Genomic DNA, 27,016 nt, shown 5'->3' with positions numbered 1-27,016 from the left:
TTGCCTTTTTAGCCCTGTAATGATTATTCCATGTAACCTTATGCACTGCTCAACCATAACAGTTTCACTGTACAGATATTAGATCTAATCATCAGCCAACGCTGTGTATGCCTATACTTTAATAATAATTCTCTCACATCATACATGAAAATAAAGTATATATAAAAATAAAAAAATAATAACTGTAATTGCTAGTTCTTTGCATTTTATTTGCAATATTTATGTAGATCTCCTTGGTGTCCTAAATGCACCTGGAATCACTAAATAAGCCTGGACTAGTGATCTATATCCCAGTCTTGATTTTTTTTGATGTGCATGCTCAGTACTAAAAACCACATCTGAAAAAGAAAAAGAAAGCAAAGAAAACCACATTATCAAAGTCTTGCTATGGCGTGTTATATCTCCGTGATGAGACATGAAGAGTGTGAGCTTAGTCAGCGATTCCCTGAGCCCACCAGCCTCCTACAGCACGTTCATAAATATTCACATTCTACAGTAATGCTTCATGAAACTACAAACCTGGGGCTTGAAGTACTTCATTACCCACACATCCATATCAGAAGCAGGGCAGTGTTTGTCTTTAATTGGTCCTGGATGTACGTGTGTGTCACGGGCCAACGTGGGTTCCTGAAACACGTATTGGTCGGGGTTTGTTTCAGGGAAGCCAATGAGGAAGGGAATAAGAGCCTGAAAGAGGTTGAAGAAGGGATGGTGTGTTAAGGTCGCATATTGTACATGGAAAGGAGGGGGTGGATATTTTTAGGAGATCTTTTTTTGGGGTGGAGAGGGGGGTGAAAACGCGTGGGCAGGGCGGTTTACACGTGAAACGCTTTTAAATGCACGTGTTGTGTTTGCGGTTGCAGTATTATGACGTAAGTGAAAAAAAAGAAAAAAAGATTAATGAACAACCGTAGTGGTCGACCTTAAACACAGCTTTCGCTCCTCGCCAAGTTAATGTCAACCATACAGGCGCAATAATGCAGCCCGGGGTCTGCTGCTGGGAAGCCTGGTGGATCATCTGCTGACCTGCTGTTTTTCTTCTCTCTCTGTCTCTCTCTCTCTCTCTCTCTCTCTCTCTCTCTCTCTCACTTCATCTCACTTCATCCATCTCCCCCCCTCTCACTTCACCCCCCTCTCCTCCTCCTTCCTCTCTCTCTCATATATATATATATATATATATATATATATATATATATATATATATATATATATACACACATATAAACACTTCTACATCCGCACTTTTCTGCCTTTCCGTAAGCTCGTGTGTGTGTGTGTGTGTGTGTGTGTGTTTGAGAGTGGGTGGCGGCAGTGCGCGTGCAGGTCAGCGCTGTTTACGTTTGTGTAGCACGGGGCGGCGGGAGACACGGAGCGCGCGCGCACCGTGGCTACGAACGGACAGTCACACACACACACATACACACACTGCACACGCGCGCGCGTGCAACCCCGCGATCGGGCGACACCGTGAGGCGGCGCGTAACAGACTCCGACACCGACACCACCACCACCACCGCTAGAACCGCCGCCGAGACGAAAAGAGCGTGCCTGGTTTTTGTTTATTTGTTTGTTAGTTTGCTTGTTGGTTGTGTGTGTGTGTGTTTTTTTTTCTTCTTCCCCGTGCTTTCGAGGAACGCGTCACGTTCGTTGGCGCGCCGCTCGGAGCGGAGGAGCGTTTCCGGTTTCGGAACGCGTCGGCTGAGCAGCGCGCGCGCACCATGTATCCGCACGGGAGACCGCAGGTGAGTGATGATGAGTGGCGAAGGCGAACTGTGATGACTTTGCGACATGGGCTTTGTTTTTATTTATTTAAAAAAAATTTTTTTACGTGGAAATCCGGTAAGATCAGGATGAGGGTTGGAGGTTAAACAGAAAGCAAAGGAAAAAAGGTCAAGGTCAGGGTTAAAGGTCGGATCCTAGGGGTGAATATGTGCGTCACTGGGGCTTCGTACCTGTCCAACTTCACACTAGGGATGCCGTGATCTGATCTAATACCGTGCACCGGTCCGATCCGAACCGATATTCGTTAGAATGGTTTAACTCGGTACAGCATATGATTTATTCTTGCACTAAAGGGTCCTATGGGTCCTATACAGTATCTTATGTTGTGTCTCAGGGGTGATAGTGTTATTGATTGTAGCTTAAATATTACATGAATGTGCACTACGCCCACAAGGAAAGGTGTAGTTTCACAGGGATGATGGAGCTGAATGGATATCAGACTGGACAAAATTCACATGGATCAGATACTTCCCCTTGTCACTATGATGCTGTAATGTTTTCCTTCCCCTGCACATGTGCAGCTTAATGGAAAAAAGGTCCAAAATTCCCTTTACGCTTTAAAGTAACACCTTGTGCATGAGTGAACACGATGCTCTTGCAAACACCACCGGTACACTTTAGTAGCTTTTCTCTGATAGTATCTTAAAAATGCCATGAAGGTGTGTGATACATGAACACAGACCAAAACTTGTTCCCTAGGCCATGTGGTGCACCAGTAGGAATTTTGGTGCCCCCTGACTGGTTAATGCACCCGAGATTATTGTCCTCAATCATTTTTGGTGTCTCAGGGTCCCCTCGAGGCGCTCGTTCACTCACGGACATTAGAATAGTCTTTACTTTAGGTCTGTGGTGCACGTTCAAAAGCCCATAAGCAGTGTGACTCATCTAACCTGCATCTGCAACTTGACTTGTTTATTGTATCAGGGATTTTATACAGTGGATATTGGAAAGTGTGGCATTAATGCATCTCTAACCCTATTACTGTAAGTTTATCAAAAGTGATTGCATTGCAGGAGTACCAGTGCAGCCATCTTTCCTATGTGTGTGTGTGTGTGTGTGTGTGTGTGTGTGTGTGTGTGTGTGTGTGTGTTAAAGAGACACTGTGCGCATGAGAGCTGTTTTAAGAAAACCTGATATGGTTTATGTGTCTTAATGTTTGGGTGATGTCAGTGAGCCAGCAGAGGGGGTGTTGCATGAAAAGTGACAGATTGTGTACGTATCCATGGAGAAAATGAGTGTGTACATGTGTGTATTCATATGTGTGTATGCGCCTTTGTGTGTGTGGCAATAACTACATACGGATCCAGGCCACTTCATTCTCCATCGCAAATGTCATGTTATATTACCTTCAAAGGGAAACACGATATCACACACACACACACACACACACACACACACACACACACACACACACAGACTCACACACAGACTCACACAAAATCACTCTGCCAAAGCTCTACTTATGATGGCATGTTATTACAGGCCTACAGAGATATGCAGATCAAACAGGTGTGTGTGTGTGTGTGTGTGTGTGTGTGTGTGTGTGTGTGTGTGTGTGTGTGTGCGCGCAAGAGGGAAAGAGGGAAAGAGAAAGAGATTATAATCTGAGTGCTGTTGCTCTGTAAATATTATGTGTAGGTGGAGGTGTTAGTTGTACACATACAGGTGTGTTTGTGTCAGTGTGGATCGTTTGTGTGTGTGGGTGTGTGTGCACGTGTATAAATTCTTACTGTGTCGTGCTATTCTTATTGTCATGTGCATGTTTAATACATGTGGAATCTTTTATTTATACTGGCATATCCAACTGTTTTAAAATAGACGCCTTGCAAAAGTCACATGTACACAGCTTATGCAATCTAGAGCAAAAACAACAAACACAAAGAGTATACCTGTTCATCCAAAAAAAAAGAGCACAAACTTACATCATTTTTTGTTCCAAAGAATTTTGAATTTTTGCACATTCCAATTCTCATCTCATTCGAATAAAAAAAGCCTACAGTAAAAGTAATTAAATACATATTATTATTATTATTAAATATTATTATTATTATCTCTAAAAAACTTTTTTGATTTGGTTTGATTACTGGAGATGCAAAATGCCATGCAGGCATAAAGCCATGTGTCCAACAGTGGTTCAAGTTAGAAATAAATCACATCAGGGTATACAGTTAATGTAAAAAAATATATGATTTTTATGCCTCTTATACCACAACAAACATTAATAACGTTTGTTTTTTTTTGTTTTTATTATATACTTAATCAATGATCAAGACATTATACTCCATTTATACTTCCATTGAATCATGTGGAACATCCAGAAAGCATGTTAATTATAGTAACTTTGTGGTTCGTTAACACAAATAAACACAAAAACACAGGTAGTCACTATATTTCTTACTTAAGTATTAAATGTATCTATATGGTCTTATAGAAAGCCTAATATCAATGATTATATGTTGTCTGTGTTGAAAAAAATGCTAACAAGAGTCTCTATAAATTAGTTGTTATTATTGATGATGTAGAACAACTGAAATTACTGTCAGAGCTGCAGTTTACCATATAAATCTAAAGGTTGTTTATTTGTCACATATTACATACGCATGATGTAGTGTCGTTACTCGTCCCAGAGTCCCTAGAAAATAGTTCAAAAATATATATCCACCATATGGATGAAGGTTTGTGGACACCTGATGATAAGATTTTGCATGTGATTTTTGAATATCCCGTTCCACATTTAGTCGCCATTTACTGTTATAATAACCTCTGCTCTTCTGGTAAGATGTTCTGCTATATTTTAGAGTGTACATGTAGAGATTTGTGCTCATTTAGCCACAAGTGTGTTAGTAAAGTCAGGCACTGATGTAAGTAAAGTGAGGAGGCCTGGAGTGCAGTCAGGGTTTCATTCATCCCAAAGGTGTTCACTAGAGTTCACGTCAAAGCTCTGTAGCAGTCCACTCAAGATCTTTCACTTCAGTTCATGTAAACCATATCTTCATGGAGCTGTTTTTGTCATGCTGGAAAAGGTTTGGGTCTCCTAGTTCAAGTGGAGAGAAAATGTAATGCTACTATATCCAAAGACATCCTATACAATTATGTGCCTCTAACTTTGTAACAGGTTGAGGAAGAACCACATCTGACTGGAAAAGTCAGGAGTTGCAATACTCTTGTTTATATAGTGTATACCCAAATGCTAATCAATAGTAAGTTAAAGGGTATAAAAAATAGTGATGCAATATGTACAGAAACTTAAACAGTGTAAATATGTCTGTGTCTGAGGTAGGCATTGAAAAGGGCTGTGGAAAATTTCGAAAAAACTCCTTGTGGGTAAAATGTGAGAGTTTCTCTGCACATCATTGAAATATTTGGCAAGTCTTACTAGTGTCACAAAATCGTAAAACAAAAAAATAAATAAACAGTAGTGTGTCCTGCATAATCAGTTATTCAGGTGCTACAAGCTACTCATGCACTTTATGCATGACTTATTACCTTGAATTTTTATTGCACATTTTTCCTTCCATATACTTGGAAATTCCCTTTATTTCTAGGATTTTCTAACATACTCGTTTATGAACACATTACACACACAGCATTCTCTACATCCGAACTGGAAGCATGATGTAATAAACCGAGAGTACGGTAGCTTCCTCTTGTACAGTGAACAGCTCGAACCCTATCACAAGATCTCGGCTCAATCTAATATAATTCCCTCCAGTGTATTTAATCTGCAGGATAGTCATATCAGTCCTGCGGCTGTTATAAAAGGGGAAGAGGTAATAGAGATGAGGTCATCGCAGTTAAGAACAGGCCGAGCCGGAGGTTCATATAAAGCAGAATGTGTGTTAATATCTACGGTGGTCACGGAGATCACGACACACATGCACATGTAGCGTTCAGTAGTGCATAAGATATAATTGTTTTCACAATATAGCATAAGATGATATGAGAGGAGGAGGAGAAGGAGAGGGCTAGGGAACTTATTAAAGAATTCGCTGCTATAATAATCTCCACTCTTCTGGGAAGATGTTCCAGGTGCTAATGTAGGATGATGAGGCCTGGGGTGCAGTCAGCGTTCCAATTCATCCCAAAGGTGTTTAGAAGGGTTGAGGTCAGAGCTGAATAGCAGGCCACTCAAGATCCTACACTTCATCCCATGTAAAGCATATCTTCATGGCGCTAGCTTTGTGCACAGGGGCATGTGTCATGCTGGAACAGGTTTGGATTTTTTAGTTCCAGTGAAGGGTGATGCTATCACATTTAAAGACATCATAAACAATTGTGTGCTTGCAACTTTGTGGTAACTAAATATGGCTGATAGGAACAATATGGTTATGGTCTTTTGAGCTGATAGAAGTGCAAGAGGGTGGAGCTAGGGTGTGTCCTAATTATAAGCTGAGAGACAAATCAGACATTTGTCTCATTGTCTGTGGAAAAATTAGATAAACAGTAAACTCATTCATTGACATGTACTAGGGTAAAATTGTCTTTGCTCCCAAGTGACATATCAGGAAAGCTTTCATGCTAGATAACAAAATTGTCCAGAGAACATGAGTTTGAATGCTCATGATGCTAACGCCAAGATAAGCATCTCAACTGTAAGTCACAGCGAGATTTGCCAATCTTGGGTGTCTGTGAGCTCATGTATGCAAAAGAGGGTAGGGGGCACAGATGGCTGGCCTCACATGTCTGATTTGATGCATGTGTTAAACTTCACCTTTGTGAGTTTGGGGCAGTTATATGATAGGATTGAGATGTGGCTGGTGGGTCGGGTACTCTGTTCTGCTTTTTTCTGATTATCTTTTTAATAATACTGGCTTCTCAGTTGCTTATTTTTGTATATATTTGTATTAGTATAAATGATTGTTATATATGTAATATATGGGTTATTCTCATTCTTGTGGTGTAGTACAGTCTAAGCAAAGCCTGTCTTATTTGTCACAATCCAACTTGGTAAAAATACACATGAACAGATGATTTTACACAGCTACATTTTTTTTACTAAATATGCTTATTATTAATGTGAATCAGAAATGACACATTATTTAAAAGAGAGAATAAATCAAATGAATTACAAGATCATGCACATTAGTTAGCATGAATATGTCAGAATAAAATGGCAAATGAGGATTTAGTTGATTTGTCTGTGTTGTGTGTGTGTGTGTGTGTGTGTGTGAGAGAGAGAGAGAGAGAGAGAGAGGAAGATACTCTCTTTTTGTATATTAGACTTTTCATGTCTTCTCATTGACATGGAGGTGCATGTGTTGCTGGCTGCTAGTGTCCACAGTAATGTTAAACACTTGATGTTGAGAAAATGCCCAGTACAATGATTTGGCTTTGCCGACCGAGGCAACAATAACGACACCTTACTGGGAAAAGTTGGCAAGCTAACACTCAAACTTAATAAGTATTTAGCTCTTTAAGTCGGACAGAGAAATATTAGAAACACTTACCATATTGTTCATATTTTCAGTTTTGAATCTCAGTTTTAATTACTAAACAAACAATATATTTATAACCAAATGAACATTAAAACAAATAAAAATAAATAAATGGATATTCATTTTTGTCCTTGAGTCTGGATGAATATTTTGTACCATCTGTTTTTACACAAAAAAGAACCTCCTTTGTGACAGTGTTTCACATGTTGAAACGATCAGTGAAACTTCTCCAAAACACTTCTATTGTACTGTGAGAAAATGAAAGGAATTCATGTACGGGCTTGACGTTCATCCCTTATTCAGAGTGACGCGGTTTAATAACCGTGAAGATGTTTGTGCAATAGTACACATGTGATGTTTATCAGGACCGCCTCGTCTTTTCACCCAACATTTAAAAAGGCGTTCAGAGGTGACACTCAGACCCGGTTCAGCTGTGGTGTTAACATCCATCTTGGTTGATGTGATGACATGTTGACCCCTCTAAGCACAAATGTGAAAAGGGTCTTGCAGAAGCGTTACCGATACCTTGAACAACATTCAGAGGTCGTCAGAGGGGTATATAGATGAAGCATGAAAAGCTTCTCAGGTTTCTTCTCAGGTCTGCTCTTGCTGTTTTGCACAAACCCTTTTGTTTACATTTTGTTAATTACAAGGTACACTCCTGTACTCAGTTCTCTCTTACACACTGCACTGTGTAAATACAGTAGTTTTACTGGTGGCGCTATTTTGTGTTTTATATATTTGTCCTACACTGTCTTGTGTTGTCTTTGCACTGTCTGTCTTGCACCAGGTTGCACTTTATGTGGCGAGGACACTTACTAGTCCTTAGCTCTGTGTTTTCTTTTATGTAGCTTTATATGGTTAAATGTAGCACCAGGGTTCTGGATGAACGTTGTTTCATTTCGCTGCTATATATGGTTAAAATGACAATAAAATCTTCTTGACTTTAATTGACTTGACCACAGAGATAAGCAGGGCTTGCAAATAACTTTATAATGACTAGATATGTACACTGCAAAGGGTAGAACATAATGTTCAAGAACCTATTGTAGATAGTACACTATCTGCCAATTGGACTCTTGCTATTTAGGAATGTGTGCTTTAGATCGTTATCATGCTGGAATATTTCTCCTCTGCCAAGGGTCATCTTGTCAGACAGTATTCTGGTAAATCCACAGGCTTTCATGATGCCATCTATAAATGCCATCTCCCCAACACCTTTCGCACTCATGCAGGCCCATGTCATCACACTCTCACCATAGGGCTTTACTTGCTGCATTGTCAGGACTATGCTGTCACTGTGGTAGTCCTGGCCAGGTTCATGCCAAATGTGCTGGACCCCAAATGAGCTAAACACATTTATTTTGGTTTTATTTGACTTAAGTTAGTTGAGATTTAACCACAAACAAACATAGTTGCAGATCAGTAAAACAAGCACAAGTTAATGTAATGGAGTAAAATATTTCTATCAAAGCAATCCAAATCAATGGTTTATTTTAACGTGCCTGTTTCAGTATGTTATCATTTCTACAGTACCCTCCCATTGTAAATGTATATCTGATCAGTTAAAATCATTTAAAGACCTGTTATTTATGCGTTACTCCGATGATGGAAACATTTAGTTAATATTAATGGAGAGAGTCTCCAGTGTCAGTGGCATTTTAGTTTCATCTGAGAGAGAACCGACATTAATCACAAGTTTATCACGAACGAATTTGTCTTGCATATGTTCCACATCATGAACTCTTTCATAAAACTGCTGTGCTTGGGTTTAACCAGGAACTTCGATTTGCATTGCACCACAGCACACCTCCGTGCCCTTGATTAATTTTGTACCACATTATACCATGTCATGTTTTATTTCTTCAAGTTATTTTAGGTATTGTAAGCTACTTGGATAAAAAAAAGAGTATAATCCATTTGAGTATATACTATTTTGAATACACCAATTACTTTTTTCCCCACTTGAGGACCTTCATATTCAGTATGTAACTTCAAACACACCCAATTTTCACTCAGAGCTTCTTTTATTTCTGTAAAAGTGATAAACAGCATACTAACATTTCCAATGTATGCACAACAGAGAGTATAGACAAATCATTTTGAGAAAACAGCTTGTGTGATGTTAATAACCGGTGTGAATTCAATGAAGATTTGTTCGGATGCCATTTCATTCATATATTTGTATTCCTAAGGAGTGAGTCAGAGTGAGCAACTGTGGCGAGGAAAAACTCCCTGCAGAAACTTGAGAAGAATCAGAATCGAAATGAAATGTATTCTCAGCTGGGTGACACCAAATATTCAATCCTTGTAGTTCCATTAGTGTTGAGGTTATCACACTGTTCACCGATGAGCACTTGACTGTTTTGTGTCAGGTGTAGCCATAGCAATTGTAGCTAACTGTTTATATTGATTGCAGTCTATAGTTCTTAGGTTGTACCATTACCACAGTAACCTCAAATGAATGGTCCATTAGACTTGTGTGACCAAAGTATATGGACATTGTTGCTGTTTTTTTTTTTGTTTGTTTTTACTAAAAATATATGTTACTGTCAAATGCATTGCTAGCATAGATTTCGATAATATTTTTTAGCCCATCAGAGCAAGACTTGAGCTTAAAATGTGTGTGAATAGATGATCAGCATGACTACAGATTAGCTGAAGAAATAGTGACTCTCGACTCGCAGTGGTATTAAACATTTATCTTTTAGCTTTTTGAACTGATCATATATTTTGAAATAGGTTTAATTTTACATGTGACATTGCAGGGAAGCTTGCATAATTCATTCTTAATTATTATATCATTCTCACGCGAGATATCGAGGTATTTTGTTCATCTCCTTTTTAGCACACATCTTGGAAGATTGGCTGCTGCTGTATCTGTGGCCCATGTAGTGAATATTTCAGAAGCGCCTTATTCATGGCCCTGTGATCCACAACCACAATCCAACACCCCTCCCGTCTCTCTCTCCCCCTCTCTCTCTCCCTCTCTCTCCCTCCTGACACAGTAAAACATTGAGATAGATGGCTGTATTCCTGCAGGATGGCAGTGTGTGCAGTAGCCTGGCCGATAATGCAGTGCTTTGTCATACTGTCTGTAGTGTGTGTGTAATGACCTCTTATTTCTCAGCAGCTGTATCTCCACCATGCTGCCTGCACAGCTGCTCCCAGCCTAAACCGTGCACTCTTCACCCCCATTACTCTTTATTTTATCAGGATTATGTACACACGGTATCTTTGTATTAAAGGTTACCTGGCACAGCGAGGCAGGACGTCACGTTACGCTGCTTTTTTTCCTTCTTTTTTTTTTCCCCCTTTGCTCTGAAGGAAATGGATATTTGCTAGCGTCTGTTCTCATATTAGTTTACATAACGCTAGAACAATGGAGCTGAAATATAAAGGTAAAAAAGTTAATGCTCGGCTACACCGACCGGTATTGACCGGTGGATATTCATGTGCCTGGAAATGAATAAAGGCTGCTTCAGCTAAGCACAAGCAATCCATCTGGTGCGCAAAAGCTTTCCTTCATGAGGCGTGATCTTGTAGTGTTGGATGACGTGCCCCGTTGGTTGGGTTTTTAGGACTGCAGGCCTGTGTGCTAGCATGTGAGGAGTTTTATGAAACAAAGCGTTTACTGTTCAGGCCTGGATCTTGCAAGCGCCGTTCTTCGCAATCCAAAAGTGAATAGAATAGAGCAGTGATAGAATAGAGCAGTATTTATGGAGGAAAGGGAGTCTTGTCCTGTTCTAAAAAGATCCTTGGCAAGTACAACAAATGCTTAAAATGTTTTTAGATGCAAATGAGGTAAACAGATGATATAAAACAACAGTGCAGCATAGAATGCTGAACAATTTCTAATAATAATATAAAATACAATAACTACACAATATCATGTGTCTTATTAGGCTATATGAACAAAAGTATTGGGACACCTGACTTTTTCAGCCATATGTGTTTTTCCTCTAGTTGAACTAACTTGTTTCAGCAAAACAGTGATTATTGCACAAGGTTAGCTCCATGAAGATATGGTTTACCTGAGTTGGAGTGGAAAATCTTTAGTGGCCTCAAACCCCTTTGGGATGAATTTGAATGCCGACTGCACCCTCACAGTACATAAGTACCTGACTTTACTAATGCCCTTTGATTTGAGTGAGCACATTTGTCCACAAGCACACTCCAACATCTAGTGGGACATCGGCCCAGAAATTATTATAAAAGCAAATAAGAACTAAATGTGAAATTGGATGATCAAATAACATATATGTATCTTTTATTGTCAGGTGTCCATAATCTTGTTTATATCGTGTATTAGAGTATATTATTATTATTATAGTACTAAGTATTTAACACAAACTAATAGCCAACTTTTCATTAAATACTGTATGACCTTGACTGTAGAACCTAAACATGACATCCCTGTTATTTGGACAAAAACATTCAAATTTCTACAGTGTCCCACAGATGATTTAAAATGTATAAATATAAAACACATCTACAATTTGTGCTTCTAGAATTATGAATCCAAAGTCTCTATTGCCACATGGCTTTTGTCTTACTGCCTTCAAATACTTCCTTATGTGTTTACTTGCTCTTTCCAATTGGTGTGTGCTTCACGTTTGTTGGTGAACTAGAGCGATTTGTGGACTGCATTTCGAAATCGATCTGTTGAACTCTAATGTCTCTTTACTGTCTTATTCCCAACCAGCCTTCATAATTCACTTGGATTTAACGTGTGCATTCGGTTGTTTTTAGGCCCCGTTGGTGCCAGGCCATGCCGGCATGAAGTTTACTGTTCTGGAGACGTTGGACCACATTAAAGAAGAGTTCCAGCTTTTCCAGGCTCAGTACCACAGGTGAGGAGTGCAGTTAGTACTATTAGGTCCAGAGACCAATGGAAGGCCAGAAACTTCTTTTCTGACATATAGTAAATAGATTTTTTTTTTTTTTTTTTGTGTACAGTAAAAGATTTCACAAGCTACGTTTTTTTTTTTCTCAGCCTCAAGTTGGAATGCGAGAAACTGGCCACGGAGAAGACAGAGATGCACAGGCATTACATCATGGTGAGTGCCTTGTCTTTTTTTTTTATTGCAGATTACTCCTAAATGCAGTTTGGAGAGGAAGTCAATAAAAGACTTGAAAGACAATTGAGAAAATGCAGGCCCTCTTCCATTTTTACCACTCGCTTCTTTCACATGGAATAGACTATGTTATAGGGTGTATGTTTTTCTGTTTATTAATAAATACTGCAGTTTTATTTCCAGTTTTAGTTTATAAATCATTAGCATGATCAATAAGCACAGTTTTACTGGGGAAAAAATAGCACTTTCATTTATCTTCATGACATGCAACCTGAGTAGTTCATTTAATTTGGATTGGGGTAAACATTTTAAATGCCATATTTATATATTTATATCATTGATATGATTCTATAAATCTTCTGGGGTTTTTTTTCTGTAGTATTATGAGATGTCATACGGACTGAATATCGAGATGCAAAAGCAGGTAAGAACTGTTGTATGAAGTTACTCAACATAAGCATTTAAATAAGTTCTGTCAAGTATTTATGCTTCTTTTTTATAAAAAAATAGGAACACATTGCTGAATGAGAATCTGAGTTGACACATCATTATGCATTGGAACACCACATAATAAAGTCAATAAAATTCTTTAAAAATTCTTTAAAAATGTATTGCTGCCAAATGAGTCGGTCTAAACGTCAATTCTTGGGATCTCAAACATGTACCTGAATTGTCACAAACGAGCATAAAAAAAACAAATTGTCTGTCTCATAGTATGGTGTTTTATTAATGAATAAAATATGGCTCCAGGTTTAACCTGAAGCTAGCCTGAAAATATTTTTCCCCAAATCGTGTCTTCCCTTTTATACCATTCAGTGACTTGCTAACGGTTTTTACCTCACACATTGCAACAGTTTACCGTTATTTAATATCATGGAACCTCTGAGTTTATTTTGAATATCACTTTTATTATATGATTACATTTAGTCCCCATTTGCTGTAAGAAATCCTCCACTCTTCTGGGAATATGTTCCACTAGATTTTTGAGAGATTTTGTGCTTGTGTTCATTCAGCCATAAGGGTGTTAGTAAAGTCAGGTACTGATGTAGGTGAGGTGAGAAGGCTTGGGTTGCAATCAGTGCTCCAAATCATCCCAAAGGCATTCAGTAGGGTTGAGGTCAGAGCTCTGTAGCAGGTTACTGTATAAGTGAAAATCTAACGCTACTGCATTCCAGACACATCCTACACAATTGCACACCTCCAACTTTGTGGTGCCAGTTTGAGGAAGAACCACATGTGGCTGGAAAAGTCAGATGTCCCAATACTTTTGTGTATGTAGTGTACGTTATAGCACCTTATAGTGCATTCCTCACTCTTACTGCCTATTATTTTCTCTGTAGAATGACAATAAAAAAATAAATAAACATAGCAATTTACATTTTTGGTATTTGGTAGATATCATTCTTCAGAGCGACTTTTATCTTATTTTTATACTGAGTAGGTGAGGGTCAAGAGCCATTCTCAGAGTCCCAGGAGTGCGACTTGATGGTTCTAGGATTTGAATTCGTGTCCTTCTGAGCACAAATCCAACATCAGCCACTGAGCCACCACCTACCTGGTTTAGTGTTAATTTCGATGATCAGTTTTTTGAAATTCTCTTGAAATAATGAAATAAAATGTAGTCAATTTTGCATAAGTATATATATATATATATATATATATATATATAGAGCTCTCACACTGAGTTCTTCAACAATTTTTAGGACATGATGTAAGATAGTGTGTTTATAACACTAGATTTCTGCTATGAATAATAAAGTGTTTTCAGGCTCATTTAAAAGTAGGCTGCATAAATATTAGGCTGCAGACATTTCGCTAGCACGATTGTTACATGGACTGTGCTTTACAAAGGAACACAGATCAATCTTTATCCACTTCATACATCATTAATTTATAGCTATAGCATTTGACTAGTTAGACTCTCAATCATTAAAATAGTTCTAAAAAAACAAAAAGAAAGATGATTTCCCTCCCAAAAGCCATACAGTTGTGTGTTCTTATTTTTTTTGGTAACAACTTACTCTGGACACTTTACATAACCAGATGTGTGCTTGTTTATTGGGAAGGAGTTGGCAGTGTCAGTGCAGCTTTTTGACTAGCAAAGAATGACTGGTCTGCAGGCCATGGTTTAGGGACCCCTGAATGATGTGATAACAGAAGGTTCCACAGCATTATAAATAACTATAATTGGTTCACAAGAAAAAAAACCTTTGACATTCTTTATGTATCGGTTGATGAATTGCTGTGGAATAAAGGAACTAAAACATGTCGGGACTGGTTGTGTTTTATTCCTTAATCAAATAATGGAAAAGGGTGTTCAAGTAAATGCTTGAGGGGAAGCAGAGATATTTTTGGCACTTAAAAACGCGTTGCTGTTGAATACATGCTTAAAATGTTTGCATATTTCGAGGTTGTATTTCTTCTCCAGAAAGATGAAGAGTCACAGACTGGAGCAGGAGCAGTAATGCTTGCCCTCAATTGTCATGTTTAATATGTCCTCTGCTGCTTTATAGGATTTTCTCTGAGCTCAGTGTGTGTGTGTGTGTGTGTGTGTGTGTGTGTGTGTGTGTGTGTGTGTGTGTGTGTGTGTGTGTGTGTGTGTGTACACGCATGTGTGTGCGGATGTGTGTGTGCGTGTGTTTGTTTCCCTGCAGGCGGAGATTGTGAAGCGGCTCAGTGCTATATGCACTCAGATTATCCCTCTCCTGTCCCAAGAGGTGAGCGAAATTAATGGCACACACAGTCACACACACATGCGCTCACACCCACACAGCCTTTCACCACCAACATTAAAGTGTTACTTACTCCAGAATGCCCTTATAATTCCTCTCACAGCTATTTAGACATTAATTATTTACAAGAGAGGTGGTCATCAACACACCCTAATCTCCCATCTCTTTCATCTATCAATATTTTATATAGCTTTTTTTTTTTAACCAAGCAAACAGAAAGCTTGCCGAGGATGTTCGAGCCATAATACCCCAAATGAGTCCAGTAGGAGCAATAACAGGAAATAAGCTTGTTTGGCTCAACCGAGTCGAATCGACAGCATTTCTATAAAGCCGATGTGGCTACTATAGGCTGTGATGTGTGCTGGATGGGCTTATGTACAGTATTAATTTGGGGGTTTAAAGATTCCACCAGTTTAGATTGGTGCAGTTATATCAGCATCAATATGGTATCAGCATCAACGTTGGATCAGTATAGTCTTAATAAAGATTTATTTTCCCACATGCCAATTTCTTTATGCAAAAAAATGTGATTCACAAAAATACAAGATCATCAATTATGGATGAAACCAGCTGAAATGAAATGTATGCCACTGGGCAAAAAAGAATTAGCAAAACAAGTTCTTAATTTTGAAAACATTTATTAGATAATAATTATGTGTAGATGCTCTGTATAGACATAGAATTAATGAATTTGTAAGAAGTTATTATTTTTATAAATATCACGTTTTTAATTTTACTCAATTAACTTATTCATTTTATCATAATTTTCAATCATTAATTAATTCTTGTGTAATTAAAAACCACAAGGTAATAATTACAAAAAAAGATGTATATTTTAAATAGTATTATAGTATGGTTATAGTCTACTTAACAAGCTGAGAATAAATGAATAAAAAACTAATCAAAATTAAAATCACTTTGTATGGTCATTTTGCATTTCTTGTAATGAGATGATTAAAACCATCTTGTTCTGTTGTCTAGAAGTATTAATCATGTGTTTTTGCAGCATTTCGACATTAATTTCCTGTCGTACATTGCTGAGAAATGGAGTGTAAATAAATGTTAATTGTGTATCTTTGACATTTCAGATCAGTGATTAATTATATATGACTTCTCAAGAAAATGTAAAATACTTTGTTTAATGTTTTAATGTTGCTGTAGTATGTTTATTTGTCCGTGCTAAAAAGATTTCATTCGGTTTTACTTTTTTTATATATATATCTCCGTAGCATCAACACCAGGTGGCCCAAGCAGTGGAAAGATCCAAGCATGTAAGCATGGCTGACCTAAATGCTATCATAGGGGTGAGTATGTGTTACTTTTCTCTCATTTCCTCACCAATCGTACACAATTACAGCATAAACATGGCCAGGCACAAGCATTACACTGTGTAAGTCCTACAAATAAGATACCAGTAAAATTTCACAATTAATGGCATTCATCCTTAATGTGTACGCATCACCAAAATAAGGTGTTTTTTATAAAGAATAGCATAAATTTAATAAATCTCAGATGTTTGAGCAATCAGTGACCTCTTTTTTTCTTTGCTTGCTCTCTTAGCAACAGCAGCTCCAACACCTGTCCCATCATGCTCCAGGCTTCCCCCTGACACCACACCAGGCAGGCCTGTCTCTTGGACCGGGTGTCGGTCTCATGGCTCTCCCAGGGGCTTTCCCCTTCCCACAACATATGGTGCCTAAAGACGACGTGACTCACCCCGAATCCATGGATCCCAGAGGTACAAACGAAAACGACTTCTTATTTACACAAAGTCATGTCTGTATGAGAACGATATTTCAGATATGATCGATCTTTCCTGGTTACTTTGTAAGTGCATTTAAACGAATCCACATTTTCATTTGGAGATGCTTTTATGCTCACCATAGTTGAGTTATCATAGCCTTTCTGTCAGACAAGGCATTTCCACCCAGAGAAGTGCTGCTCACTCGATTTGTTTTTTTCTTTTCATTTTCACACCGTTTTGAAAATACTCAAAATATTTCTGTGTGTGTTGTGTGATTTTAGAAAATCAGCAGCCTCTGAAATACTCAAACCGTGACCTGCGTGTACATGCGTTTATGCAATGCGCTGCTATCACGTGATTGGCTGAATGTATCAAAAAATGAATAAAAGATGAACCCCAGATACAGGTTTTAGGCCCAGGTGTGAACACAGTGCAAAGGATCCATTACTTTTTTGTGCAAATAGTTATAAAAAGGATAAGGACATTTCTATAGAAAGAATGATGCTTAATGCTTAAATCACTTTTTACACAGTGTTTTCAATTTTGTGATTCTGTAAGATATGATTGTACTGTGCTCTGTTTATGTATAAGTCTTTTTTTTTCTGTATTCTTATAGATGGTGCTCCAAACAGGGTGAGTTTGAACCATAGTCATGCATATCAGTGTGTCTTAGCATGTAGATGAATGGCTACCTTTAGAATAAGAATTATGGTAAACTGCCATATAAATTGTTGCATTCACTACAGGTGAGTTTTGATTTTGTGCATGTATGGAGCAGCAACAAGTCTGAATTCTCATAGTGTACATACAGTAGCCATAATATTTAAGCTTGTTTAATATAAGTCGCTTGTTTATTTCTTTCGGGTTTCCTGTTTTCTGGCTTGTATAGTAAAGTGTAATACACGCAGGGACATTCAGTATATCCTCCTGCATGAACACTGAAACAAACTTTATTACAGGCATAGCTTAAAACATGATTATAGAGATTGCATAATTATATGTATTGAGATTCTGTTTGCCAGTAATGAGCATGTAATAATGCCAAATAACTTGTGATATCCTGGGATGGAATAATAGGTAAGGAATAATACATGCAATAAAATGAATCAAAAATAGAGCAGTGCGGTGCACTTGATGTAAAGAGTGTTCACTTTCGCCAGCATTGTTTTTATTTATGACACCACATTCTAAAGCAATTCACCAACAATTATGGTTTGTAATTCATTCGAGAACAAGATTTTTTTTTTTGTATCTGTTTACAATTTCATTTAATGTTAAACGTACACAAAACAAGTTCTTGTTATGACACTGCTGCATAAGTAGCCATAAAGACTTGTTTGCGCACAAGCATTTCTCTCTCTATCTCTCTCTCTCTCTCTCTCTCTCTCTCTCTCTCTCTCTCTCTCTCTCTCTCTCTCTCTCTCTCTTGAAGCAAATCAGGCCAAAAAATTAAACAGCTTTTCGTGTTCTCACGAAATTACTGTCCCTTGTTAGAAAATGTAAGCTTAACCCCAGACTGTTGCAGAGCGCTCAAATCGGAGACTCCTTCATAGAATAAAAAATAAACGTTACTATATTAAACATGACAGTTATTTTAATCCAGTGTCCACTATGTACGTGAGCACATTAGAAATATTGTATTAGACCTCCTAATGTAAAAAAACACCTCCTGGCCAATCAGAATTGAGAATTCAGCAGGATTTGGTTCTGAATGAAAAACACCACTATTTTACCCCATTGTGGGACTTCTTAAATTCAATTAATTACAATATGTATGCGATATACCCTTGGTTAAAATGAAATGACATTTGTAAATATAAACTAAAGTACAAATAAATAGTGTGGTGTGTAAATAAAACAATCATGTAGTGTGGTGGTAAGTTTTGGTGTATATCAGGGGTCACCAACATGTAGCCCGCAAGGACCACATGAGTAGCCCGTGGGCCTTTTCTAAAAATAGCTGTTTCCTACTTTGTTAAATCATTGTTGATAATTATTATGAGAAATCATTAATCATTGATCAGTGTCTTCACATAGATGAATATCATTAATTATTAATAATAACATATAATAAAAGGTAAATTGAGCAAATGTGTTATTTCAGATCAAACTGAAAACTGTGTGTATCAAACTGGTAGCTCTTTACATTATTGGTACCCAAGAAGTAGCTCTCAGTTTCAAAAAGGTTGGTGACCCCTGGTGTATATCCTCTCAGATTGTTTAAGAGAATAGTGTGACTTGTAATTGTGTTTCCTTTAAGGGAACCAAGAATGCTGGCATCATCTATGACAAAGTACTATGAGATTAACTTCCATATATGTTTAATGTGTTATGTGCGTTAATCCACTGTGTTTGACAGAGTTTTGCCGACTCAGCTGCAATGAGTCAGTCGATGGGTCAGAGGCTGCCTCTGCCTTTAGGCTGCCCAGCCGATTCTGCGCCAGACAGCAAAAGAAGCAGTGCAGAGGGAAAACCCCGAGTTCCCACACCCCGGGTACAGCTCTCACTTTTGCACACAAGCTCAAATAGTACAAGCACTGTGTCATATCCTGGGCTGATTGACTCATACATTTTTTTTCATTAGAACCTTTTTATGGGAAGCCAGGCTTTTTCAAGGAACAGTATTCAGAAAAGTGACCTCAAAAGTAAACAATCTGTCAGCCAAGTGGGTTTAGTGTTGGATGTCTGCACCAGAGCTGGGAGGTTACTGTAGCTAACCGAAAACGCAATGTAAACCTTTAAATCCGTATTTTAAATGAAATATTGAAACAATAACTCTTCATAGTGTCAGCAACTGTTGAGACATTTAACTTGCTGACTTGCTGCAGTACTATTGGAAAGATTTATGTGAAGCTTTTGTGCATTTTGTACAGCATTCAGTTAGTCATGCAAACCATTTCAAACTCTGTAAGACAGCACAGAAGAACTCGCAGTCGAAGGAGATTTCATGGAGGACTGTTGAAGAGCCATTGGGATGAGGTAGCTCATTGTTTAAGACCTGATTGGTAGGTTGTGAGTTCAAATCCCAGCACCATCAAGCTGCCACTACTGGGCCCTTACACAAGACCCTTAATTCTCATTTGCTCAGTTGTATAAATGAGATAATTGTCGCTACGGGTGTCTGCCAAATGTCATAACTGTAAGCAGATGTTATACAGACATAAAGTCTCTATTATTTTATCAGCATATGAAATTTATTTTACATCAGTAGTAATGTATTCCATGCACCTCGTTATTTCATATGCTTGACCTTTTTAAACACAGCAGTGCAATTATAAATCACATCATACTGACGTATTAAATAAAAACTGATTTTATTTTCAAGTTGATAGCAAATTTACCTTCTTATAACTTTAGCAGTGACAACATTTATATTAAATAGAGTGGCTTTTACATAGACAACACACCCAAGTATAGACACCGATGAAATATTAAAATATCATTTCACATAGCACTGGGTTAGCTGCGCGAGAAAAATGCGTCGTATAGAATATTACAGCTTCCTTGCGAGCACGCTTTGGAATACTGATGAGACGCGGCATGGAAAGTGGAAAATGTAGATGATGGTGTATAGAATATCGTTCTCCTACATTAAATTATGCATTCAATTATGCATGCTATGGTCATTCATGGAGAAAACAAGGTCAGCTAGAGTGCTAGAGATTCAGTAAGTAGCCTGGAATTAGCCTGGGCTTGGGTGGCCGTTTGTGTGAAGGGTTCTTCATGTGTTCATGTGGGTTTCCTTCAGGTTCCACGGTTTTCTCCAACCTCCCAAAAACATGTCATATAGTGGATTAGCTATACTGATTTGCTCCTAGGCAAGTCTTCGTTTTGTGTTTTGTGTTACGATGGCTTGGAGTGTATGGCCAGGGCGTATTCCTGCATTGTACACAGTGTTCCTAGGACAGACTCCAGATTCAGACAAATGAATGAATGAATGAATGCAATGAGTTTCAGCAGATAAATGTCACTCGACAGAAATAAAACCGATTTTAGGACACTGCGGTTCCTTATATAGACATACGCAGGCTGCTGATGAAAGAGGACGATAATTGATGACATTTTGCTTCTTCCTCTAGGACAGAGAAGTGGAAAAAAATGAGGACAGTTTGAAACGGGACAGCACTAAAGAGGTACGGCCTAATTATTCTGCTCCTGCCTCTTCCTCTGTGGTCCTGGCTTAACGTCAACATTGTGCCTATAATTATAAGCCCTAGTCAGGACATGCTTGAATTATCAGGTTTTCACAACTCACAGCAGAAAGATTACAAGTACAATTAAAAATAACAACCACAAATCCATTTTCCCAGAACCATATAATTCATAATCTTGCACTTTAATTGCAAAGGAGTCGCTTTAACCCATGAAAAGATTTATAATAGTCTGGATTAGAGGCTTTTGTCTTTATATTCCACCAATTTAGTTTTTCTGGAACCATTAATAGTATCTGCATAGTAGGTGTGTAACGGTTCACGTGTTCGTACCGAAATCTTTCAGTACAGCGCTTTCAGTTTGGTACACACTTGTACCGAATGCATCCTTTTTTTTTACATGCGGAACATAGTTACAATCTGCTAGTGCTCTGGATTCTTTAGCATTTTATTTCCAGCTTCAAGGATTTTTCTTAAAAGGAGGAAATCCTGACAATTCCACATATGGTGTGAGTGAATGAATGAAGGTTGGAAGGAATGAAGACATTTGTTAAAGAACGCTGAAATAAGCAGAGCAGTTAAATAGATTATATCATTGGAAAATGAAATATCAAATGTAAAACTCTCACACACGCACGCACACACACACACACACACACACACACACACACACACACACACACACACAAACACTAACACTAACACTAACACACACTTACATACATATCTGTATTACCCAAACGGGGTCTAACAAATTTTATCGACTTGAATTTAATCCATTTAATTTGTGCCAATTTAATTGATTACTAAATTGAATCAGTATAATACAAAAGTGTATTGCATTCATTTGATTTATTTTATTATATTTTTATAAAATATTATAAAAAATATTATATATTATTTAAGCAAACAGACTTTTTTATTTTTATTTTTTTAATTTTTTTTAGAAATGTAAACTGTTGATGTTCACAAATGTTAATAAAAAAACAACAAGCAATTTTATGTTTTGCATTTCTTACTGTACCGTAATTGTACCGAACCGTGACTTTAAACCCGAGGTACGTACTGAACCCTGATTTTTGTGTACCGTTGCACCCCTACTACTTAGTGATTCTGTGTTCTGTTGACCAATCAGATGTAATTTTCCAGCAATATACTTGTCAATATGTTGTCAATATGCAGTGTCTGCCTTTAAAGAGCAAATAAAGAGATAACGTAAAAGTCACAAAGGTTGGAATCATCTTTCAGTTGCACATCTAAGAGACAAAATGTAAGTTTCATTCAAAACTTGCGTAGCATTTAACGAAAAAACTCGACAAACTTTTTGTTTAGAATTATATAATTCAAATTAAATAAAATCTCTGAAGAAACATGTTTGATGATTTTACAATGAAAATTGATTCAATGTGGTTAGTTTACTTGCTGCAAAAATATGTTTTTATGTCTGTTATGGTAAATACACCATATGGACAAAAGTACTGGGGCACCTGACTTTTCCAGCCATATGTGACTTCCCCAAATTGTGACCACAATGCTGAAGGGACACACTTGTATAGGAGGTCTTCGGATGCAGTAGCATTAAATTTTCTCCAACTTTAACAAGGAGACCTAGACCTGTTTGAGCACCATGCCCCTGTGAGCTCAGAGAAGATACATATGGTTTACATGGGTTGGAGTGGAAGATCTTGAATGGCCTGCTGTAGACCTTTGAAATCAACTCTACTGAACACCTTTGGTATTAATTGGAACACTGACTGCACCCCAGGCCTCCTTTTTTAACACCCTTGTGGCTGAATGAAATCTCACAAATCTCCACAAGTACACTACAAAATTCAGTGGAACATCTTCCCAGAACTGTGAAAAATATGACAGCAAATGGGGACTAAATGTGGAATATGGGATGTTCAGAAATCACATATTAAAATTAATGGTCAAGTGTACACAAATTTTTGTCTATATAGTTACTGAACAATAAATGTGATAGTTTAGAAAATAATTTTGATTATTGCTATTATCAATTTAATCAATTATGCGCATATATTCCCTTAGATTCACGATTAAATTATAATGAACTTCCTGGTTATACAATTGCATACATTGTTATACAATTGAAATTTTATTTTTATCATACAATACACAAGAGATTGTTTAATAGAGAATTGCAATATTTTGGTGTCATCTAGATGAGGACGGGTTTCCTTTTGAGTCTGGTTCCTTTTAAGATTTTTCCCTTATATCATCTGAGAGTTTTTTTGCCACGCCCCTGGCTCACTCATTTATTCATCTAAAATGTATATTGTCAATCTATTTCTTTTTATAAAGCTACTTAGTTATAATTGTACAATTTCTTAAAAATGCTATAAAAATGTTAACATTATAATCAAACGTGTGATCCAAATGACTAATTGTGTGTTTGGTGTTGTGTGATTATTGTCTTCTTTTTTGTGGTTACTTTGGTTTGTCTCCTGTCTGTTGACGTGAAAGAAGAGCGTGTCTCCAACCGGAGGATCTCCCAGGTCTGCTGATGGGAATGGCATGGACAGCCGAAACTCCTCCAGAGACGCCCGGTCACCTTCCTCTGGCTTTTCGCACACCCCCACACCCAACCAGCACAAGAGTCCTCCTCAGGTATGCACTGCATATTATTATTATTATTATTATTATAATTATTATTATTATTATTATAGTACTAAGTATTGCAAAGGAATATTATTTTCTTTAAGCACCCTTTAACACAAACTTAAGCCTTCTAGCCAACATTTCTCTAAATATGTTCAATACATAGAACATATAAACGTGACAGCTGTTATTTGGACAGAACCATTTTCAATTTCAGTGTCCTACTAATTATTTGAATAAGTATAATAATAATTATATAATAAATATATGATCAGGTTAATTTATACACACATCTCCAAGTGGTGTCCGCAAACATTTGTCCATATAGTGTTGCTTTAACTTTCTTTAACAGCAGGTTAAAGGTTTTTATTTATTGATGAATGGCACATTTTTGATCTCTTAAAATCTATTTGATAATATTATAGAAACTTCTTTTCTAATTACATAATGACATAAGTGCCAGCGATTAGTTTTTCATTATAATGTATAAACAGTGTCATTCCTTACAATAATCAGTTTTTTTGCTCCCTATTGAGGTTAATAGAAAGTTAAACAGAATGAATGCAACTTCTAACTATTGTATCCGAACGTTCTCTGCGCCCTTTTTATTGTGCGGCCATACGTATGTTTCTGACCAATCAGTATCTAGAATTCCTGCTGAAATAAATGCACTACAGTATTAATCTGATTTCATTAGTCAACTAAATGAAGGGAATATTACATGATTCACACCCGCTGCGCTCTGGAGGCGTTAATTAACGTGAAAGCCTTAAACATGTTTGGACGCCATTACATGCAGATTATAGGTGGCACCTCTGACGTCCTTCTCTGTTCCAAGTTTAAACTTTTGGCTTTTTTAATGCTTTTATCAGTTTTTAATTTGCAAATGATTTGAATAGAGTCCTTGCTGTGGTTTTTGAGCACTGTGTTGTATATAAAACAGTAAAAATAAGTATTCAGCAGCATCTAGCACTGAGTTTAAAGGACGCTGAAACTTCAAACAGTAAATGGTGTTGGATCGCAATGATAATATATATCTGTATGATGATCGCAAATGTTGAGCTATTTTATGCGTTGCTCAGTAGCTCCTGGTTCCATAACCTCAGATGACTGTATAAGACTGTAGAAAGGACATTACTCATAATCTTACATTCCAGTGCTCATGTTAGTTCTCACTCTCCAGTGTTCTGTATTGTTTAAAGACTATAATCACACTCTTGATGTCACCCAAATGAGGATGGGTTCCAGTTTTGAGTCTGGTTCCTCTCAAGGTTTCTTCCTCATAACATCTAAGGAAGTTTTTCTTGCCACAGTCACCATGGCTGCTCATCAGGGATAAATACACATCGTTCACCTTAACTGTTCAATTCTTTAAAGCTGCTTCGAGACAATGTCTGTTGTGAAAAGCGCTATAGAAATAAACTTGACTTGACTTAAATGTATTTAAATGTCATGGCCACCAAGTGAAATGAATCATTTATCTCTCTCTCTCTCTCTCTCTCTCTCTCTCTCTCTCTCTCTCTCTCTGTCAGTCAGTCAGTCAGTCAGTCAGTCAGTCAGTCAGTCTGTCTGTCTGTCTGTCTGTCTGTCTGTCTGTCTGTCTGTTGCAACAGTTTACACTGTTTGTATTTTTTATTTTTAGGAGAAAGCACGCTCTCGTTCTCCATCCCCGTCATGTGATGCTCCATCTCCTGCACCACCTCCGCCTCCTCCAGCTTGTCCTCTGTCCTCCCCAGCATGCGCTCCCTCTCCTCCTGTCCAGCACTAGGTGAGATACACCTACACTATCCACAGACAACACATGCTCTCTTTCATGCTTTCTTGTTTATTTGCTTAGAAATTGCAGTGAAATATTACAGGCGTGATCTGTCTAGTATAGTCAACATTACAAGCCAATTTTTACTCATAAACAAATATTCATTTTATTTATTTATTTATTTGTTTGTTTGTTTATTTATTTATTTCTTTGCTGTTTGATTTATATCTGGAGGGACGACTAATGTAAATCGCTCCACTTATACCAATAACATATATGGAGCCGAGTGCAAAAGATTTTAGACCCTTTGTATTAAATGTATCAAATGTATTTTATTCATATCACATGAGGGTAATAAAATAAATTCAGGCCTCACACGTTCTACCTGACATTTCTGTTGTCACACGTTCCATCTTCACATCAGGTATGGAGACTGTGACAAATTAAAGCAAAATCAAATCAATACTTCCTTTTATTCTGTATTGAAAAACTAAAAGGGGTGCAACATTGTGCACTTTGCTGAACATGGGCTGTGGGTAATATCTTTTCAATCAGAAATTAGTATTTTGTTCAAATACTTAGTTTTGCCATTTTTTTTGTTCTCCAAACTCTCAAAATATTTAATGAAAATCTTCTTCCTTAATAAAATGTGTTTTTTTCCCCCATTGCCTGGAGTCACACTACTTCCTGTAGTCTATAACCGGTTTGTTTTAAAAAGAATAAAAAGGAAGAATTTCATTCGCGGTGTTTCACTGCAGCTCTTTTCAGTTCTTGTTTGTATTTTCACTTTCCGACTCCAACCTCGATTTTTTAGAAAGCGAGATTCACGCTTGACTGAATAGAAATGGAAAGAGTGATATGTCACGGTGCAGCTCATTTTCATCATATATAAAAGGCGAACCCTTTTCACTGCTACCGTCTTGCCGTCTTCACAGGACCCACTCCGCTTTGTGGAGTGAGACGGGTGGGAGACGAAGTGGCCCTTCCTCAAGCAACCCACCCACCAAACCCAGCACACACCGGCTCCGTCCCATAGTGCAACGGGGTTCGAGGACCAGATGTCTTCCTGTGGAATGTGCATTTGTCCACCGAGTTTTGGAGCTGAACACATTCTGTATCCGCTACACTGCAGGGCCGTGTCAGGGGCACAGCTTAACATGCCAATCGATCAGCTGTTCTAGTGATTGACAGGTCTATCAGCCATTCAGGCAGCTGGAGTGCTGTGGCAAAGCTGAGAATTTCGGTGAGTCGCAGTACAATTCAATATTATAGAGTCTACATTGTGTATATTTTAGCTTCAGTATTTAATGTGATTCTCGTAATATCATATTGGAATTTAAGGATGTTGATATTGTCTGTATTTCAGCAGTAAGCAAGTGAGAGCGAGTCCTGTTGACCCTCGATAACCATGGGAAAATACAAACCTACCAAACTAAAGACAGAAACAGACTGAGACCCTTTAACAAGTCCTGTGTAAACACTGACCTTTAAGACTGTTGTGTAGCAGAACCGGATCGTCTTTTGCAGAAGAAGGTGACCTTTATATTATCTTTTATACACTCGGATTATGCACTGGGAACTTGTCTTTGTGTTGTTGTTGGGTTTTTCTTTTTTCTTTCTTTTTGTGTTCCTCATAGCAACATGTGCATGAGTATGCATAGATCTGCTGGTGGACATGAGCTGCAGATGTTTGGCACTCTAATAAAACTCTCAAAATGA

General features: G+C 37.7%; 1 protein-coding gene across 3 annotated transcripts; it reads left to right on the top strand.

Annotated features, from left to right (window-relative positions):
* The first annotated feature begins 1,239 nt into the window (after window positions 1-1,239).
* Window positions 1,240-27,016, top strand: tle2c (TLE family member 2, transcriptional corepressor c). Of its 3 annotated transcripts, none has more exons than XM_046876762.1 (14): window positions 1,240-1,742; window positions 11,970-12,070; window positions 12,214-12,277; window positions 12,675-12,719; window positions 14,950-15,012; window positions 16,257-16,331; window positions 16,588-16,765; window positions 17,388-17,404; window positions 19,131-19,265; window positions 20,851-20,904; window positions 23,410-23,550; window positions 25,184-25,309; window positions 26,233-26,540; window positions 26,664-27,016. In XM_046876762.1, the coding sequence occupies exons 1-12, from the start codon at window positions 1,719-1,721 to the stop codon at window positions 25,307-25,309; spliced, it is 1,023 nt and encodes a 340-aa protein (XP_046732718.1). In that variant the 5' UTR covers window positions 1,240-1,718; the 3' UTR covers window positions 26,233-26,540; window positions 26,664-27,016. The 3 variants fall into 3 exon arrangements, with proteins under 3 accessions (XP_046732718.1, XP_046732717.1, XP_046732716.1); XM_046876761.1 differs by having other exon boundaries at window positions 1,241-1,742; window positions 23,407-23,550; window positions 26,667-27,016; XM_046876760.1 differs by having other exon boundaries at window positions 1,241-1,742; window positions 23,407-23,550.

The sequence above is a fragment of the Silurus meridionalis genome, chromosome 20 (genome assembly GCF_014805685.1).
Source record: "Silurus meridionalis isolate SWU-2019-XX chromosome 20, ASM1480568v1, whole genome shotgun sequence".
In the NCBI taxonomy this organism is placed as follows: domain Eukaryota; kingdom Metazoa; phylum Chordata; class Actinopteri; order Siluriformes; family Siluridae; genus Silurus; species Silurus meridionalis.
Note: the sequence above shows the minus strand (reverse complement) of the source record. Positions and strands in the feature narration are given on the sequence as shown.

What these genes read in the sequence shown, in the direction of transcription:
- tle2c (XM_046876761.1), top strand. Translation starts at nt 1,719, where the DNA reads ATGTATCCGCACGGGAGACCGCAG. An exon ending in ATCCGCACGGGAGACCGCAG is followed by an intron (nt 1,743 to 11,969) that starts GTGAGTGATGAT and finishes GGTTGTTTTTAG; the next exon opens with GCCCCGTTGGTGCCAGGCCA. An exon ending in AGCACAAGAGTCCTCCTCAG is followed by an intron (nt 23,551 to 25,183) that starts GTATGCACTGCA and finishes TTTTATTTTTAG; the next exon opens with GAGAAAGCACGCTCTCGTTC.